Source organism: Helicoverpa zea, chromosome 19 (assembly GCF_022581195.2).
Source record: "Helicoverpa zea isolate HzStark_Cry1AcR chromosome 19, ilHelZeax1.1, whole genome shotgun sequence".
Classification (NCBI taxonomy): domain Eukaryota; kingdom Metazoa; phylum Arthropoda; class Insecta; order Lepidoptera; family Noctuidae; genus Helicoverpa; species Helicoverpa zea.
In genome coordinates, this window is record NC_061470.1 from 5,262,458 (window position 1) to 5,282,665 (window position 20,208).

General features: G+C 39.4%; 2 protein-coding genes across 4 annotated transcripts; one reads left to right on the forward strand and one right to left on the reverse strand.

Moving 5' to 3' along the window:
• Window positions 1–25: 25 nt before the first annotated feature.
• LOC124639447 lies at window positions 26–14,816 on the forward strand. 2 transcript variants are annotated; one of them, XM_047176810.1, is made up of 7 exons: window positions 26–510; window positions 1,023–1,158; window positions 4,985–8,463; window positions 8,656–10,067; window positions 13,729–13,862; window positions 14,219–14,367; window positions 14,595–14,816. In XM_047176810.1, exons 1-7 carry the CDS (start codon window positions 208–210, stop codon window positions 14,661–14,663), a joined length of 5,682 nt encoding a protein of 1,893 aa, XP_047032766.1. In that variant the 5' UTR covers window positions 26–207; the 3' UTR covers window positions 14,664–14,816. The 2 variants fall into 2 exon arrangements, with proteins under 2 accessions (XP_047032766.1, XP_047032765.1); XM_047176809.1 differs by having other exon boundaries at window positions 27–510; window positions 4,985–10,067.
• Window positions 14,817–15,048: 232 nt separating this feature from the next.
• On the reverse strand, window positions 15,049–19,565 carry LOC124639732 (luciferin 4-monooxygenase-like). Of its 2 annotated transcripts, none has more exons than XR_006985491.1 (11): window positions 19,325–19,565; window positions 18,761–18,968; window positions 18,328–18,526; window positions 18,043–18,165; window positions 17,770–17,941; window positions 17,385–17,525; window positions 16,980–17,108; window positions 16,393–16,476; window positions 15,943–16,089; window positions 15,378–15,667; window positions 15,049–15,223 (listed from the first exon to the last, which is right to left on the reverse strand). XR_006985491.1 is itself a non-coding variant. In XM_047177194.1 (11 exons), the coding sequence occupies exons 1-11, from the start codon at window positions 19,478–19,480 to the stop codon at window positions 15,084–15,086; spliced, it is 1,665 nt and encodes a 554-aa protein (XP_047033150.1). In that variant the 5' UTR covers window positions 19,481–19,559; the 3' UTR covers window positions 15,049–15,083. The 2 variants fall into 2 exon arrangements, 1 of the variants encoding a protein (XP_047033150.1); XM_047177194.1 differs by having other exon boundaries at window positions 15,378–15,543; window positions 19,325–19,559.
• Between the last annotated feature and the right edge of the window lie 643 nt (window positions 19,566–20,208).

Below are 20,208 nucleotides of genomic sequence, written 5' to 3' on the forward strand. Positions count from 1 at the left end.
AACCCAAAAACCTAGATTCCAAACTATTCCAAAGTAATCGAAGACAATTTAAAAATGTCATCTTTTAATCTTTTGTTTTGAAAACGTCAAACAATTTTTAAAATGTACATTTATCAAAGCCGTTACTCAACGTAAATACTTACAATAAATTGCGATGTTTTCAGTGTTATAGCAGGCAGAAACTTTACTTTGTTACTTTAATGAATTATGGAAAGAGATGGGAATAACAAAACAAGTGATGTGGGGACTTCTGACGATGCTGACTCCCGTGGCGCAGTAAACGCTCTAATTCTCGATTATTACAAAAAGTTCGGCAGAAAAAGGGATCTGGAGCAGTATTTCTCACTTTCAACTGCTCAAAGTGATATTAAAGACACTAGTGGCGTGTTTTGGCGTAAAATGAAAAGTGAAAACGATTCGTCTGATTCTGGTGGCAGGAAGAGTGATTCTTCGCATGAAGTTTGTCGAATCTCCATAAGATGTGCGGTGCCTGAACAATCTAGTTCACAGGTAAGGTTTTAATAAAATGAAAAAAAGATGTACATCTCCAGAACCTCAAAAACTTCCAAGAGTCTTTAAACTTTATGCAGCAATGCCAAACAAATAAACATTTGTATTTAAAATAATAGTTATAACAAGTAATGTCGGTTGATTATTACTCTGAAAGGTTCTTCTTTCTGTAAGCTTCAGTAACACTTTTTACTAGAAATAACTAGAGCCCCCAGCGGAAATTATTATCCGTTCAATGAAGACATGTAAATTATGCGATTTTCAGCATAAAATTGGTCAGCGGGTCATCTTAGGGGTGCGTGCAAGTCACCAACAGACTGCAGAAGTTAATCTAAGGGCTGATTTTGCAATAACCAGTTAACTTTTACATAATATATTTTCTCTAGATAGTCTTTTAAACTGTCACATAATATATTGTTCAGATATAAGTAATCTGGTGACTGAAAAATGGCTCCAAATTGAATTTATTTCATGCAAAACCCAATTAAACAAAAATCCTTAAATTATTTCAGGAAGATGAACCACCACCAAAAAGTGACTCTCCCCAAACTCAATCTCCACCGATAATCATCGAAGAAATGCCCGCCAATGTGTCCCGTCACACTGACGATGACTCCTTCAACTTTGACGATAATAACTCTCATAAATGTAAGTTTATTTACCCTTCACTGCTGCAATATTTCAATGAAATGTTTGAAAGAGTATGTAGCATAAAGGACAACATTCATTTCGTACCCAAAACTGAAAGTGCCGGCCAGAAGAAAAAAATAGTGGATTCTTGTAGAGAATAATGCCCTGAAGATTTTTTACTATTACAAGAATTGTCTACAATTAACCCCCAGGCAGCTATTTGACTTTGAAAATACCAAAAAATCCCACAATGTTTGGTGCATTACATTACGGCCATTAACTGGAGAAGCCAGCCGCTGCCTTCAAACGACTCCTGCCCGACCTGGGAAGTCATCAAATGACCCCCCTCTCGTTATGGGTAAGTCTGACTCTTACTGACTCAAACCCATCATGGGGAAACCAAGGCCGCGATAATCCTTTCGAAGAATCCCGCAGCCCCAATAGGCCTTGTCCCCGCAAAAATATCGTAGGATTCTTGTCGAGGATGCCCTGAAGATATTTTCTGTTATAAGGAACGTCTTCGGTTAACCCTCAGACTGCTATTTGATTAAAAGTGTGAGAACCGTGAATAAAAAATCTATTTATTTTATTTATTTATTTAAGTCAGGCATCTGAGGCCCATAGGGAATACAATACGTAAATATATCATAACATTAAATAATAAACTAATACATATGTTTCATAGATAACTTAAAACTAATGCACACGAAGTGTCGGCGTCGTGTTACGCTGCGAGGTGTCGCGTAGCCATCCTCTGAACCTCCGATATACGACACCCTTCGGCCAAAACTCTTCCTTGAGGAATGTCTCGATGTGATGAGTTGGAACTCGCACCATGAACGAATTGAAGTTCGTATTGTGGCGCGACTCCAACTTCGCCACCCTCAAGGTCCAGTTGGTCTTGGATCGGACATACTCCACGATCTGCTCCACCGTCGTGGTGTGATGTAGTCGGGACACGTACAACTGCGTCGTTGGTACTGCAGGACGCAGCACTTACTTCTATACTTGAATGTTACGGCAAATAACGTCCACAGTGTTTTTATAACTAATCGAACCTCTACCATATACCCCCCCTCCTGCTACACCGAGGAGACTTACTGATTTAAACCCATCATGTTCCTTCTGATAATGTACCAGAGCCGCGGTAACTCCTTCGAACAATCTCGCATCCCCGGTAGGTTTTGGCCACCTGGGGTTTGCTGACTCTCTGAGGGGTCGATGGGAGGGGGGCGGATGAACAATGCACGCCGCCGATACCTGTTGTCTCCAAGAGAGAGACGGAGGGACGCTGAGCCACTCGAAATTCTATATTGGCGAGGGGGAATGGGATGACTTTTTTTAACGACGTCAAGAATCATCAAATGACCCCTCCCGCTGTGGGTTAGCAGCGGCGAGGGAATGTCAGACTCTTACTGACTAAAAACCATCGTGTTCCGTCGTAGGCCTTTTATGTGCCAGGGCCGCGGCATCTCTTTCGAACAACCCGCAGCCCCGGCAGGCCTTGGCCCTACTGGGCCCCGCTGGGGTTGCTGACATCTCTTTGAGGAGCGCGTGGAACAACGCGCGCCGTCGACACGGGTCTGTCGTCTAAGCAGAGGGACGATGAGCCACCCGAACTCACCGCCCACAGACCCACGCCTACGGTGGCCGGGAGTCATCTCGCGACACCCGGCGCCTGTGGTGTCTACCTGGCGTGGCGGTCGGAATGAGAGGTGCGAACTCTCTGGCGTTTCGCCCCCTCCTTCTCGAGCATGACCGCTTCGCAGAAGGAGGCGACGGCATTCCATTCCCTCTCGCCCCGGACCATGGCCTGAACCAGGGCCGGACGCGAGAGGTCGCCGCCGCCTAAAGCCTCTACGAGGATCCGGCGGTGCAGGGCACTCCTGGACTATGTGGTCCACCGTGTCCTCGGGGCTATCCGCACAGTGGTGACACCCGGGCGCCTCCTCACGACCGATTCGATGCAGGTACCTCCCGAAACAACCGTGTCCGGTGAGGACCTGCGTCATGCGGTATGTGAGTCGGCCGGTCGGCCGCCTCCTGGTGCGATCTCCCCTGTGCCAGTACCAGCGCGTCGTCAGCGTAGTACACCACGCTGACGCCGCTAGGGAGGTCGGCGCGCAGCACCCAGTCGTAGCCGATGTTCCACAGGAGCGGCCCCAGAACCGATCCCTGCGAAACACCGACCTGAGACCGGACCTATCCGACAGATAGGCAAGAGATGTCAAGAGACACCGCCAAGACGACATCCCCCCGAGACACAGCGTCCCCCCTCGTGAAAGTGGGACCCACCAGGGTCAGAACCTGCCAGGGCTGCGAGATTGTTCGCAAGAGTTACCGCGGCCCTGATACATTATCAGAAGAAACATGATGGATTTAAATCAGTAAGTCTCCTCGGTGTAGCAGGAGGGGAGGGGGGGGGGGGTATATGGTAGAGGTTCGATTAGTTAAAAAATACTGTGGACGTTATTTGCCGTAACATTCAAGTATAGATTTTTTATTCACGGTTCTCACACTTTAAACTCGAATAGCAGTCTGAGGCCTCTGCCTCGAATTTTGCGGGCAGCGGGGCGGCAGCGGCGGCGGCGCGGGAGCGGGGCGGGCAACGCATACCTGTTCTCGAAACTAGCGGGCAGATCGCGCGGCAATATAGCAGTGTAGTGTTGTCTTCTGTTGTGTTTGCTGTTCCATATGGGTGTCCTCTCAAACATAGCCGAAATAATTAGCTCTTGCACGTCCGAAGACATTTTGATACGTCACAAAAAAAATGTATAACACTATGCCTACAATGCAGACGCCCAACGCAGGCGGTCACCGCTTGACTGGAGCGCACCGCTCGTTGCCCGCCGCCGCGCCGCTCCCGCGCCGCTGTATTCGAGGGCCGGTCCATTTGATTATACGCGTAAGATCCTGCCGCTCCCGCGCCGCCGCCGCCGCCGCCCCGCTGCCCGCAAAATTCGAGGCAGAGGCCTTAGGGTTAACGGAAGACGTTCCTTATAATAGTAAAAAATCTTCAAGGCATCCTCGACAAGAATCCTACGATATTTTTACGGGGACAAGGCCTATCGAGGCTGCAGGATTCTTCGAAAGGATTATCGCGGCCCTGGTTTCCCCATGATGGGTTTTAGTCAGTAAGAGTCAGACTTCCCCATAACGAGAGGGGGGTCATTTGATGACTTCCCAGGTCGGGCAGGAGTCGTTTGAAGGCAGCGGCTGGCTTCTCCAGTTAATGGCCGTAATGTAATGCACCAAACATTGTGGTATTTTCAAAGTCAAATAGCAGCCTGGGGGTTAATTGTAGACAATTCTTGTAATAGTAAAAAATCTTCAGGGCATTATTCTCTATAAGAATCTACATTTTTTTTCTTCTGGCCGGCACTTTCATTTTTGGGTACAAAATGTTCGACACTTGAATGATCTCCTTTCTGCGAGACAATTAATCAAGGGTTTCAACTTGCTTTTGCCCGTCTACAGGGTTTATTCAAGAGATGTTGGCTAATTTTAATTCACCAAATTAAGGCTACATATTCTTTTGTTATGTTCTAGATTTTCTCAAAGTAGCACCTGATTCTGTAATTTAATATTGCAATCTTGGTATTGTTATTCTTGCTGTCATATTCACACAGGCTTTAGTATTCTTAGGTATGAGGTATCTCACTGTAATAACTCAAATTAACTCCACCAAAATTCATCCAATTCAGTTCAGCTATTTCATACTTACTTTCAAATAGGTAAGGCACTAATGGTGTATTAGTTTATTCAGGGCAATTATTTTTATTTAAGTGATATTTTACATGTAGTAAGTTTTATTAGTACTAATTAATTGTATTTAAAATTTCAGCATTAGATGTGTTGTTAGACCTATCGGCACACAAACCACATTCCCCTACCAGTAGTATCACTTCTCAAAGGAAACTAGAATGGGACTCCCTCGCAGATGTTGGGTATGCTAACGAAAGTGACCGTAAAACATCAGCTTCAAGTCTAAGCACTTTAGAAAGACTTGCTTTAAAACAACAATACACAAACAATGACACTAAACAAGATATAGGACCTCCAACTGCACATTCCACACCTTTGGATGAAAATGACAACAAATCTAAAGGAAAAAAAGGTATAGGAAAGAAAACAACAAAGATATACAAGAAAGATGTTGATTTTGTTGAAGTTAATGTACCACACACTTCAGACACAAGTCATGCTCCGTCTATCAATGTTAATCTTACTAAACATATATCCTTTAATGTGGAACGGGATGGTGGGGTTACAGTTGATAATGTTAAAAACGACATTAGCGTATCTCCTGAAAAAGTGCCCTTAGACAATGATCCCGCTCCAAGTTTGGGTTCAGATAAACAAATGCAAACTTCATTGACCAAAGAAAAATCACCCAGTGTGGATGAAATACCTAAGGCTGTTAATCCATACAGTCAAAAGATCCCTATAATGATCTGTTTGAACACATTGCGCAAGAGATTGAGAAGGAAGAAATCAAAGAATTTGAGACGAAAATTAAGAACCAAAAAATCGACTGTATCAAATATAGAACTTCCATCTTTAGAGAAGAGTGGCGAGCAGGTATCGGAAGCAGAAAGTTTTGAATATATGCCTGGACATATGTATAATCAGAATCAGAATCAAATGAAGGACAGTGGACGAAGACCTGACAACAGCACAGCTGGTAATAAGTCCAGTTTAGAATCCACTGGTCCGTCTACTACAGAGTCCAGCAAGGGATCAAAGCACTCTCTTACAAAAGATTTAGAAAAGTGTGTTGATTTATTGAAGGTTACTTTGCAAAACCCCGATAACGACGGCACTACAAAGAAAAGGTTAATCAAAGACATAGTGCACAGATTAGTTAATGCAAAGTATAGAGATGACGATACTCCCACCGAATTTTTATCTGGAATCAGTTTTAACAGTAAGATAATAGGTGTACAGGAAAATGTCACTACAACAAGTACATCAGATGCCAATGGTACTGAAAATTATTCCAACAAAAAGCCAAAGAAGTCTATTTTGAGGAACGATAAATTTAATCCTAATGCAGTTGCTTCTACATCGCAAAGTGCACCAAACTTGTTCAGTGGTAGAAGTGAGAAAGTGAGTACTAATTTAATGAAGACAATGCACTCTACTGACTCGGATGTGTCTAGTAGAGGAAAGACATCTTCGGAAAACGCATTCCCTAAAACCTCATCTGAAGAATTGTATCTCAAATATCTGGAGGCTCTAAGGCGCGAAGAGGCGTACAAAAGACATTTAAAAGATAAAGAATTGTTCTTGAAGCAGAAGTTGGTAAGTTCGGAAACTGCATTCAAAGTACCTATACGTACAGAGTCCAAAATTAGCAGCAGACTGAAAGATTTGATGAAAGACTTGACTAGGAATAATTATGATGATGGGTCAGGTGACGCTAGCAAATTAGAGGGAGGTTCCTCTAACATGAACTTTGAGACGTTAAATGCAATCAGAAATCAAAGAAGTCACTCTGTATTTACTCTTTCCTCAAGTCATTCGGAATGCCAGAAACGGCCGAATTTGAAGAAAAAGATGCAGACCGAAAGAGAGGTAGATGAAGCCGGTCCAAGTAAACATCATTACTGTTGCTGCCCCCACCATTATTTAAACTCTAAGGTGGCTTACAGTGACAGCTCTGTGCAGGTGAACATAAAATCGTGTGAGGATACTACGAACGAAAAGCCTTGTCAAACGAAACCCAAGCCAATAACGGTAATTGAGAACAGGAAAAAAGCTGAGTCTCCAAGAAGCGCTCGAGTGGTTCCGGACAGCGTGACGGGTGAAATTAAATACGTTTGTCTTTGTAATGGGAGGCAGGTCTCTTGTTCAGATGTTGGTGATAGTTTCATGATTTACAAGTGCTCTAAGTTGACCAACCGTGGAGTGCAGCTCGAGGACCCATCAAGGCTGTACAATACAGGTGTCCAATGTGGAAGTGTGAAGCAAAAAAAGATTGACGATAAAATTGAGCTCATACAATCACCCTGCCATATAAACACAGAAAGCAGTAGTTCTGATAACACTTCGAAAGCTAGGAGACATTCAAAGTCATCCCAAACTAACATGGTTGTTAACATGTGTATGGGTTATGGCAGATACTGTAATTCCTCTTCTAGCTCTGATGCTAAGAACCTCTGTGGAACTTCAACTAAATGTATTGTGTCGGTAAATAGTCCGAAAGAATATGCCACCGTCCACGAGGCTACCAGATGCCTACAAACTGAGATCAGTATTAACCCTCAAATTTCTGATCCCACGTTATCTGATATCAATATAATAAATGACTGCGATTGCGCGCAATTGATATCAGAGATACGTAAAAAGATCCACAAGTCGGATTCCGCAAAAACTTTTACCGACGTGTGCACCAATAGCGTCTCAGAAAAGCTTCTTATTACATCTGAAGGGAGTGGGTCTGCACAAGAAGTGAAGACTTTTAACTCAATAGACGATAAAGAGTCGCACTTACAATGTACGGTAGCTGGAAGAAAATATCATCTACCTATTCTAGACACGAATATGACTCTCACTCTCAACTTGGAGGAAGCTAATCATTTTAAAGATCCTGAGTATGTGAACCAAGGCATCGGCACAGAAAAGGTATCGAATATAGATGAAGCTATATCGGTTAATGAGGAATGCAAATCTACACAATGTACATGCGAGTACTGCCCCAATCAAAGTAATAAGAGAGTCGTCTGTGTGAAAGATGCATCTGTTTCTATTAAAAGTTGTATGTTAGCAAAGAAGAACATTAATTTCAATACATTTCCGAAAAAGGAAGCAGTACCTAAAGAAAAAACACCATTTAAAAGATCGAACACAGATGAAGGTAAACTATCAATATGTTCATGCATTCAAACTGTAACGGTACCGATGAGGGACGCCCAAACGTATAATAATCAACCTGATGATAGCAATTATACGTTAGAGACTCAAGTCTCTACTGCCGAAAATGGTTGCCAAGCAGACCCGATCAACGAAAGTGTTTCAACTAAAATCAGCGAACAATCAGATAAGGCAACACCTGCCAACAGCCAACATCAACATGAAAATGTTATCGTGTTCAACATCAAAAGTGACAAAATAGATGATGCAATCAAATCTGACTCACAAAACATTGGAAGCCGAAAAGATTTAACATTTGAACGTGCAGAAGTTAGAGCTAAAGACTTAAGAGGAAGTTTTGATGCAATCAAACCTGACTCAAAAAACATTGGAAACCGAAAAGATTTAACACTTGAACGTGCAGAAGTTAGAGGAAATTTTGATGCAATCAAAACTGACTCAAAAAACATTGGAAGCCGAAAAGATTCAACACTTGAACGTGCAGAAGTTAGAGCTAAAGACGCTAGAAGAAATTTTGATGCAATACAAACTGACTCTAAAAACATTGGAAGCCGAAAAGATTCAACACTTGAACGTGCAGAAGTGAGAGCTAAAGAAGTTAGAGGAAATTTTGATGCAATCAAAACTGACTCTAAAAACATTGGAAGCCGAAAAGATTCAACACTTGAACGTGCAGAAGTTAGAGCTAAAGACGCTAGAAGAAATTTTGATGCAATACAAACTGACTCTAAAAACATTGGAAGCCGAAAAGATTTAACATTTGAACGTGCAGATGATAGAGCTAAAGAAGTTAGAGGAAATTTTGATGCAATCCAAACTGACTCTAAAAACATTGGAAGCCAAAAAGATTTAACACTTGAACGTGCAGAAGATAGAGCTAAAGACGTTAGAGGAAATTTAAAGGATATTGATATTAAAACGTCTAACGTTAGTACGAAGAGTATCGGTGTAGTGACTATCGATGAGAAAAAAGTCGATGGTAGTAGCATAGCATGTCAAACAGATGCCCCAACAATAAATGATTCCCCAGAAAAGCAGTTTGGAAATTCTGAAATTAAAATAGACTCACGAGAAAATAGTAATAATAATATAGTACGACAAGAACCATGCTGCTACCAAGTTCATTGTCCAAAAAATAATGTCAAAGGTCCAGTCATTGAAATGATACAAGATATCACTCGACGCTACTCAAAAACCGATTTAGGCAAGGTTAAAAAGAAGAAATGTGTCTCAGAAATAATGACTGTTCTGAATTACCTTCTTGAGACAGAAGACAGTACAGATCCAGAACCAAAGACATGTTGCAGCACAACTACGACTACTAAATCGAGTTCGGAAAAGTCCAAAGCGACCAAACTGTCTGTGGGCGAATGTGTTTCAGACAGATTTGTCGATAAAAGTGTCCAACTTTCTTGTAAGAAAGCTTGTAAGGACAATAACGTTGGCACCGAGTCGTCCGACTTGCCTTGCTCCTCAGATCGGCCTACGACATCCTCGGATTCTGCCGCTTGTAGAGTGCTCAATAAAATTAAGAAGGAATGTGAGAAATACCACCAGAAGGTCAAATGCAAGGGCAGAAAATGCGAAGTTTCTAGTAGTACATCAGTCAACTGCGAAAAATGCAAGAAAGTGCATCATTGTGCTTGCAGATACCACAAGTGTAAGCGATCAAAGACGTTTGAGAAGTTGCAGAAGAAATGCATTGCTTACAACCTGATTATTCAGACATCAGAGAGTATGTTGAGTGAGGAGACAGTTTGCGAGAACAAGAGTCGTGCTCTTAAAAATATCATTGTGAAAGTCCCGAAACGTAAAGGAAAGAACGAGTGTCCTTATAAAACGGAGTTTATATCGCTTCCCTGTAGCCCAAAACGTAGTCCACGTGGTTGTAATAAGTCAAAAAGTGGTCCCATTGAGAGTGAGACTTCTGAAGAGTATGCTAGAAGAGTTGAGCTGGCCACTGTTCGGGAGTACTTGGAGCAGAATCGTCCAGATTTCGTGCAGAACACAGAGGAGAGACGGCATTGCTTGAAGTTTATTAGTGCAAAGAGGTAAGGAACTGTTCTATTTTAACTTTATTTTCGATGCATACGGAATAAAATTTTAAAGTGCGATGACATTCAGTGCGTTGTCGTCGTGTATCAAGAATGCGGGTGTTGATTTAGACCGGTGAACTTTCTATTCGCAGTAACTGTGTATTTGCATTTGCACACAGTAATATTATAGTCTTCCACTTCTAAATAATAAATATTCGTTTTTGGTACTTTGCACGAAAAATATTGCATCAGTCTCTCATGAGTTGGAAATCCACGAATACAATCTGATGGTAAGTGATTTATGAATGTGTGCAAAATTGCATCATGATTGCGTCGGCAACCCAACTACGTAGCTGTTTTGTCTTATGTACTGTTTAAGACCCCGGATAGATAATGTTCTTTTTCTTATATAGTTATATTTTATTTTTTACCTATCCTTTCTTTTTTTTTAATATTCGTAGTCTTCCCCTGAAAAGATAGTAAGAACTCACCAAGTTTTCTCGCTTCAGAACTCAAGATCAATTCGCTCCAAGTTTGAAAATGGTTGTTGTACACAAACCTAGGTGCATGGGAAATGTGGCCACCAGCCCAGTATATTGTGGAGGTATTTTAACGTAGTCATTGTAAATTGAACCGTATGTCAACTTTAGATAGGTGTAGATTTGGTTATTATTTTTGTTACATTTACATTTGTGTATGTGGGCACAAAATCGATACACCTTAGTTATTCTTGAGTAGATTGTTTTGCTAAATATATCTCCGAAGCTGATAAAATCCGCTTTTTTTAAAATAAACATCAGCTATAAGTACCACCTTTTCTAGGTTTGTGCTACAAAAGTTGCGATTCGGTCGAACCTTGTATTCCCTATGAACGGGAGTCATGCCCCCCTTGCAGTCCGCGCTTAGATCCTTGCAATGCTTGCAATCCTTGCACGCCTTGCAAACCTTACGATCAAAATATTTGCAACATTGATTCCGACCCTTGCAATGGCTGTCTCGATCCTTGTAACATGTGTTCGGTAAATAAATTTGGTGAGTTCTTAAATATTTTAAAATCAGTATTTTATTTCTTGTAAATTTATTTTTCTTTTATTTCGCATATACCTTAAAATTCTTCAAAATTATTGGGAGCTTATGGTGAACGCACACCTATCAAAATCACCAATTTATTACACCTCCCGTTCAAATGACAGCCGAGACCCATCAATTTAATTGCGCCTTTCGAAACACTATTCGGTTCTGATAGGTTTGCGTTCACCATAAAACTTCTTTTTAAATCTTCGTATAATCATCGGCACGAATCTTGAGCGCTGACCTTCACCTGCGCAGAAGTAATTTATTGGGTCCCTTTTGTAGTGGTGAAGTGAGGCGCGGGGGCGGGCTAAAGCGGTGATTGGCCCGCAGCGCATCACGTCATAACCGTCATTCGGGATTGGTTCTTTGCTAATAAATCACTTCTGCGCAGGTGAAGGTCAGCGCTCAAGATTCGTGCCGATGATCTACCTAGAATTATACTTCGGCCGTTCAGAGAATGCGTTCCTGACACCTATCAGTTAGTCACGACTAGTGATGGGCACAACATAACACTGAGTTCGTTACCGTTCCTTCAAAATGAACCGCCGCATTATTTTAAGATTATTTTCGTTTTAAATTGGCGGAATCATTTGTTTTTACAAGCTTTTATTTAACTTGCAATGTATGTATGTATGTATGTATGTATGTATGTAACTATGTGTGTTCGGGTGGAATTTTACAACTCAATTTTAAGGCACTTGCCCTCAACCGATTGAGCTGCAATTTTGCATACATGTTTAGTTTGGATGACAATGCATGTTAAGTTATGTGACGTCATCCTAAATCCAACATGGCTAAATATACAAGATGGCGGACTAGTTATTTTTAAAGTACCTATACAATATGGGTATCAAATGAAAGGGATTGACTAGTAGAACACATTGCACTTTACGAAATAAAAATCCAAGATGGCCGCCGCTACAAAATGGTGAATAACCTATTTTTTTCAATCCCATCCATATGGGTATCCAATGACAGGCAAGTAAAATAAAGTGCACTTTATCAAATCAAAACTAAATTTACAAGCTTTTATTTAACTTGCAATGTATGTATGTATGTATGTATGTATGTATGTAACTATGTGTGTTCGGGTGGAATTTTACAACTCAATTTTAAGGCACTTGCCCTCAACCGATTGAGCTGCAATTTTGCATACATGTTTAGTTTGGATGACAATGCATGTTAAGTTATGTGACGTCATCCTAAATCCAACATGGCTAAATATACAAGATGGCGGACTAGTTATTTTTAAAGTACCTATACAATATGGGTATCAAATGAAAGGGATTGACTAGTAGAACACATTGCACTTTACGAAATAAAAATCCAAGATGGCCGCCGCTACAAAATGGTGAATAACCTATTTTTTTCAATCCCATCCATATGGGTATCCAATGACAGGCAAGTAAAATAAAGTGCACTTTATCAAATCAAAACTAAAAAGTATAAAATAAATTGAGGTAAAAAAATCTTTAAAAACAAGCTTTTATTTAAATGCGCTAAAAATAAAAAAATAATCTTTTACTGTAACTTTACTGATTTATGTTTTAAAAGCTTGTCGCGATTTTACTAAGAAAGTAAATACGAGTACTTAAATGTCGCGACAAGCTTTTAAAACATAAATCAGTAAAGTTACAGTAAAAGATTATTTTTTTATTTTTAGCGCATTTAAATAAAAGCTTGTTTTTAAAGATTTTTTTACCTCAATTTTATATTTTAGTTATTTAAGTGGAAACCAAAAAAAGGTAATATTCATGTAATAAAATTGTTTTATTTATTCTTTGTTACAAGTACATTGAATTGAATGTGCGAACAGAATATTAATCAGACTCCGATTTGCTTGAGGAGGTGGTGTCTTCATCATCATCTTCGCCTACATGTATAATTATATTATTATCAATAACAGAATCAATCCTGATATCTCGGTCTAACAAAAGCCGGGTAATCAAATAAAAACAGATCGAAAACACTTGAAAAACGTGGTCTATGCGCACGAAACGACAACGGACGACTGTTTTAGCGTCACAAAATGGCGGCCCATAACGCCATTTGGGGTTACCATTTTTAATCTAAGTATAAAAATGCGGTTTGGTCATAGTTTTATTTTTATATTTCATAAACGTTATAATTAAGTCTTATAGTCCATTATTTTCCAATTCTTAAAAAGAAAATCAAAACGTATTATTTTATATTATAACTGTATAAGAACAGATTACGATACTTGCCTGTTATTTTTAGCACAGCACTACAAAATATAAACCGCTGACATAACCTTGTAATAGCGCAGTATAGATTTAGAAAAATATTGTTTACCAAGTTATTTGACACTCAGTTTGGCACAAAATTATAACATTCATTGATTATTGATATAATAATGTTGTTTTAATGCTCCTCAATTGTTAAAACGGTAAACAACCAGCAAAAATATTTTTATCGTAACTGCAACGCCATTGCAAAGTTACGTCGTCAGTTCAATCGCGACGTGTCAGGAACGCATTCTCTGAATGGCCGAACTATAGTGCTACCTAGTACCCGCTTAGGTGCTTCGTATATAACTATTAGGCACCAAAGTCTTTTATAAATACTATATGAATATTTACAGAGCCGACGAGCGTGCTTCCAAACGGAACTTGCTATCATTGCACGTGGAACAACAGCCCGACTTAACCAGTCTCAACTCCGATGAACTGCGACAACTGGCACAAAAGATTGGACTAGACTTGCGAAAGAAAAAACGTAAGTAATTGTAAATTGTATGTTATCTTCATATTTTTACTTGGTGACACTCCCATGGTCTCAGGGGGTGACGTAACGAGCAGAGGTAGTTAAGTGTTTGCGAGGAAAAGGGGCACCTAGTCTCCCAAAATACGATAGGAGACGTCTAAAAATGATGCTGAGGTGATTTGCTGATAAAATATTGATCATTCATAAGCACCAGTCTATAAGGTCATGCCTTATTAAGTTTTCTTTGGAAATTGCCACAGTTTAGTCAGTGAATATTGCACTATTAGGCAGTTATTAAAACCTCAATAAGTGTGTAGTTAAGTGTATTTTTTATCTAGGTTCTCATCCTCCTTTTACATGTGTTACAGCTGCCCCAAAATTTTTAAGTGAACGCGAAATGAAGAAGCACTCTGAAAGGATATACAAAACGTTGCCAGAAGTAGTTCAAAAGAAAGAGGAGAAGAAAAAGGAAAATATCAAGAAGACCAATTTGTTGATGGCCAATATGTTTAAAAAGGTAAGGCAACTTTGTCTATGCTAGAAGACGCCAAAGGGCGTCGTTCTATTTCACAATTTCGCTACTCTTGCTTTCGTAGTTTGTTTTTGGAAGTTAGTGCATACTTTTTACTGTGCATATTTTTGTTACATAATTGTGCATACTTTAGCTAGGCTTTTGAAGTGAATATTGCATTTTTAAAGAAACTTTCCAAGCTGTTGATTATAATAATATGTATTTCCTTTCAGAATCTCCAAAAGCAAGCGTTACGTGGAGCAGTATCTCTGTCCAATTATAGCACAGTTATAAAGATTTGACGTATTTTAGTAATTGTTTAGTGTTAAATTTGACCAAATGAAATGTTTTAATTAGTAAAGTATCATTGTTGCGGATTGACGTTGAATCCCAGAATTTTTATGAGGGTTGCGCCCCATTTTTAATTATTATTAATAAAATTTATATTTATGTAATATTTTTGTATTAATGTAGGCAGATTTTCATGGTTCCAGGTCCGCCGAGACTCATTTCTTGATGGACCTCTCCCACCCGTTTCAAAAATGACCTATATTCTTTGCCGGGATTTGTCTCTGAATATTTCAGATGAATTAATACAGCATTTTTATCGTCATAGACTACACACTATGTACACACATGAGTAGTTAATGTTTTTTCAGGGAGTGGGTTTTAAACATAAAAGCATAATTATTAGGTATTTTTTATTTGTAGGTATATGTATTCTATGCTGTCACTTGATTTTTCAGTCTTTCGAAAGCAATTTCCTTGAGCTTCCTTCTGTGCAACTTGGTGGAGGTGGTGAGTGGTAGCTCATTCAAGAATATCACTCCGCCCCTTAGTTGTTTTGTGTCTGTCAGTTTTTCTGAAATCAAACATACTTTACTAGGAGACTAGAAAACTTTTTAGGGGGTGGGTTAGGCCATAATTTGGCTGACTTCCATCCTTTTCAAATAAAATTGATGAATGTTATAAATAAGAATACTTATGAAATGGGTGTGAAAAGTTCGAATATTTACCTTTAACCAAGTCCTTGATCTCTTGAGCCGTAACCTGAGCCCCTGGGCGTACTATGACACACGCCACGGGCAGGTCTCCACACTCCTCGTCAGGTATACTGGTCACCGCCACATCTTGGACGCTAGGGTGCTTCAGAATCACGTTTTCTACTTCCACTGGCGATATCTAGAATAGGAGTTATAATGTGTTTTAATTTTTGATAGGAGAAGATAGGGAGTATACTGGTCACCGCCACATCTTGGACGCTAGGGTGCTTCAGAATCACGTTTTCTACTTCCACTGGCGATATCTAGAATAGGAGTTATAATGTGTTTTAATTTTTGATAGGAGAAGATAGGGAGTAAATGCATCTTCATAAAAATCTTATGTCGAAACGCAACATTTCACATTTCACATTGGCCTTCTGTGCAATCTACTAGTGTTCTTGCACTATTTTCATCCTATTCTCTGGTTCTAGGGTCCAGAAAGCGTAACTCCTTACGCACTTGTAAAGAATATTTAAAGTATGTCTCGGTAATTTAAGAACCCCATTTTCAGCAACGACCTGATGATCCCTCCACTCACCTGATAATTCCTATACTTAAGCAGGAGTTTGATGCGCTCCACGAAGTAGAAGTTCCATCTTTCGTCCCTGTACATCATGTCGCCGGTCTTGAACCACTTGTCTTCGGATAAAACCTCTGCCGTAGCTTCGGGGTTGTTGTAATATCCCTGAAAGGTTCATTCATTTTATATTACGACTTTTTGCCGTAAATTGGGCTGAAGTTCTTCTATAGGTTCTTTTTAAAATTATGCTAGATGGCATCGGCAAATTCCTTAACTATTTCCACAGGAAGAGTGTTTTCTAGTTTTGGATTGAGGAAAACAAAACATGGCGGTCGGGTTTTACTGACTGCAACTTGTAGTAGTAGCTTTATTTTTTTGTACTTATGATGATATCGTGTTAATAAGTAATTAGATAACTATTGGATGGGTAAAACCGTGTATACGTGTGTATGTTAAAGTTCGTGATACCTTGATACCACCGGGTCCTTTAAGCCACAATTCTCCACGCTTGAATGGTTCTGTTATTTCCTCGCCAGAATCTATATCGACCAGCTGAAAATAATTAAATTATAGCTTAGAATATTAAAAATAGAAAATGTTGCTATGCAGGTTATCGGATAAGTCTAAGGAAGATAGGGTTTATTGTGGGCTTAGTTATGTAGTTCAAGTTGTATAATGATAATCAGTAGATTATTTATTTATGTTTATTGCTCAGAACTGAGTAATAACCTCTCTATACTAATATAATAATCTTTACTTCTATACTAATTTATTGAAGACGAATTTATAAATATATTTTTTGTTTGTTTGTAGCTTGAAGGGAACCAATTTGAAACCTTTCACTTTTGGAAATCTAGACTTCCCGAGTAGCAGGCTATATTTTATCCCGATGCGGGCTGGAGTAAATGCGGACAGTGTGATCTACTTTGTACCTCTGTAATGTAACCGAAGTAATTTGTTATTTTTTCACCCTTTGTGGTCTTCTCGAGCTTGGCTATGAATGATTGACTTGTATGATTCCTATTTCTTGCAATTTCCAAGCAATTCGTACGTACCTTATATTGCAAGTGTGCGAGCGGTCTCCCAGAGGACCCAATAGGAGAACAAGCGCTTTCAAATGTCAAGGAGCCAATCTCGCTCATTCCGTAGACATCCACTACTGTTGCCGTTGGAGATACCATTTTCTGAAAACGAGTAAAAAATGAAGTACACTTGTAGGTTTTACAGCAATATATGGGGTCCAGACTGACTGTCGGGCACGGTAGCTGTTCTCTCTAAGGAGATCAGCCAGCTGCAGGAAGTATTGTAGTGACAAGCATTTGCGCAGACACAGGTTTACCCTCTATTTCCCTCACTCTCACAGCGTAGAGTTTGTGAAACAGAACTAGACTTTGCACTCGTGTGTTTCAGTTTTCAAACAATCCCGCGAATATCTGATATTTAGAAACATAAGTACATACCCTTAATTCTTCTACAAGGTTCCTGGGCACGGCACTTCCTCCAAGGTATAACACTTCGAAGCTGGTTAGATCTGCGTTTGCCTTTTTAGCTGCCTTCACTAAAGTAGTCATCATTGTTGGACTGATGATCATGAAAGTTGGCTGAAAAGAGGTTTTAAGGACTCTTAAATCTTTTCTTCAAATCCTATTGTGCTTTTTGGCTTTTTTTAAAAGGTAGAATATATTAAATTGGATGCGGCAAGCAATGTGGAAATAGCTTAGCTGATGTTGTTAGTTCAATAGATAATGCTATTTTTGTATGTTCGTGTGTTTGTGAAAACCCAATAAAATTATCAGGACTTCGGTTTATACCTATGACAATGGTAATGAACACTACAGAACTTACCTTATATTTTTCAATCAACTCAAGTGTGTGGTCGCTAGTGACCTCGTTGGAAGTCTGTATCCTCGTATATTTATAATACGGTGATAAAATGTAACTGAGGAGAGAAGACAGCCATTGCAGAGGAGCCACCAGAAGCGCAGAACGTGTAGGAGGGAACTTCTTGGCGAAAGAACTGTGGAAAAAATAAATTAGGGAATAATAATCCGCGATTTATTTAAGACCCGAAGAATAGTGTTTTTTCGGTGTATTTTACAGGGTTACATTTCTACTTGCCATATATAAATTCCGCTGGTCGCTATGTTCTTATGTGTAACAATGGCGGATTTTGGCAGCCCAGTGGTTCCGCTCGTAGATATCAGGTATCCTATTGTTTCCTCAGGATCGAAGTCTGTAGCTCTGAAATTATTATTCATATTTTTAAGATACTCTAGCCTGTGAGAAATGACGCCAAAATTCAAGCTCTATGCTGTCCCTTCGAACCTAAGATTTGTTACCAATAGTCCACCATATCATAGCATCGACAAAATTGCAGGTTCTCACTTGTTTATAAGTTCTTACCTAAAATCCTCAACGGCTATACATTCTCCATGCTTCTCCATCATTTCAGCCAAAGTGATGGTGTCAGGACTGCTATCAAAGCTGACGACTTTAGCGTCGAGACCCAAGAGTTCAACAGCTTTTTGGACATCTTGCACTTTTTGACTTTGACAGAATATCATTTTGGGCTTGCTGATGCTTAAAGTGTGTTTCAATTCATCTGAAAAAATTGGTTAAGTATAGTTTTAATATTATAACCGCGAAAGTTTTTGAGCGTGTTATGTTTGAATTTTGATGAAGGGCAATTATATAGCTTAAACATCGGAATGACCTATAATCTCCTTTTTATCTAGGCAGGAGAAGCAGTTCCCAAAGAAAAGGATGAAAATGCAGTTTGGCAGCTAGTCATTCCATAAAATAAACAAATGGCTTCTAATTTTATTAAACTACTTACAAACTCCTAAAGTTCTGTCAATGGGAGAAGTAGCAATCCCAAGGAACATAGCAGCGTAGAATGGAACGGCTTGATCCAAGTGGTTAGGAGCCATGATAACTATGACGTCACCAGTCTTCAGCCCTAAGTTCTTGAAGGCAGTCGCGCACTTGATGCTTCTTCTTAATATTGAGCCGTTGGTTTCTGATTCTCCTGTTGCTCCATCGATCTGTGGGTTTTATGGAACAGGACTTAGTTTAAAAAGCCTTTGCTGATCCTCCAAGAGCCCTCACACAGTGCAAATGTTTTTGGACGATAGTTCGATTAACTTTTAATTATAAGTCGAAGCGCTTGACCGATTTCAGACCTACTTAAAACCTTGGTAGCTAGCATTCACCTTCAAAATTAATATTCAGCCAACTATCGGTCTATGTGCCGACAGTTGATTCTGATAAAGAGTTACCACTGGGACCACTGGACCGTCCAGTGGTCCCATATCATACGAAAGATTTTTTTATAGGAAGAAATATTGTTCCCGCATATTCGGGATACATTGTGATAAAAGATTACTTAAATAAAACCCACCTGCATAATAAACTCAGGATCATCTTTTAAACTCTGCAGCACAATTTTCCCGATATGGTACTTATCACTAGCAATACCGGTCTCAGACACAATTCGAGACGTGAACTCATTAAAATAATTATCAATTATTTCATTTCTGTAACTAAACTCCTCCATATTGGCTATTATAATTTAATAACACTATTTTAATCTTAACCATGGGCAGTGCACGAGTACAACTGAGTGAAATAGTGTTATTATCTATTATATAAAAAATCTTTATCTTAGTTATACCTAGTAGCAAGATAACTAAATGCCTGGTCAATACACTTAAGATATATGTAGTTATTTATTACTTACCTACTTCGTTTATTGATAGGCTAGTCAAAGTACGCAGCGTCGTTTGCTTATTATAAGTCAGTATAGTATGTAGGTACCCATAGTGCAAATATTGTCTGTTTCTAGGGCTATGGGCATCTGTTTTATATACATACTCTTTTAAACCGACTTCCCAGAAAAGAGGATGTTCGCAATTCTTCGGAGTCTATTTTTTTACACTCAAGAAGCTACCTACATGGAATAATGTAGGTAAATACCTTACCGTGTATTACGGTGTATCGAATTTCGTAGAATCATTTTAATTTAATATGCAGTTGTGAAAATTTCCTTAATTTTCACAACTGCATCACAATGTGCAAAAAATGATCAAATATTGACAGAAATTGTACATAAAAGTCAGAAATTAATTACTGAATATCAAAAATATTTTTATAGAAAATGGCGTACATACATACTATCAAGAATCTTTATCTACCTTTAGTTCATTTATAGACCGTCTAGACTTCGTATCTAGAAACTACGGAATCACGCGTTTTCTTATCAAAGATAGAACCATCCGGGATTTT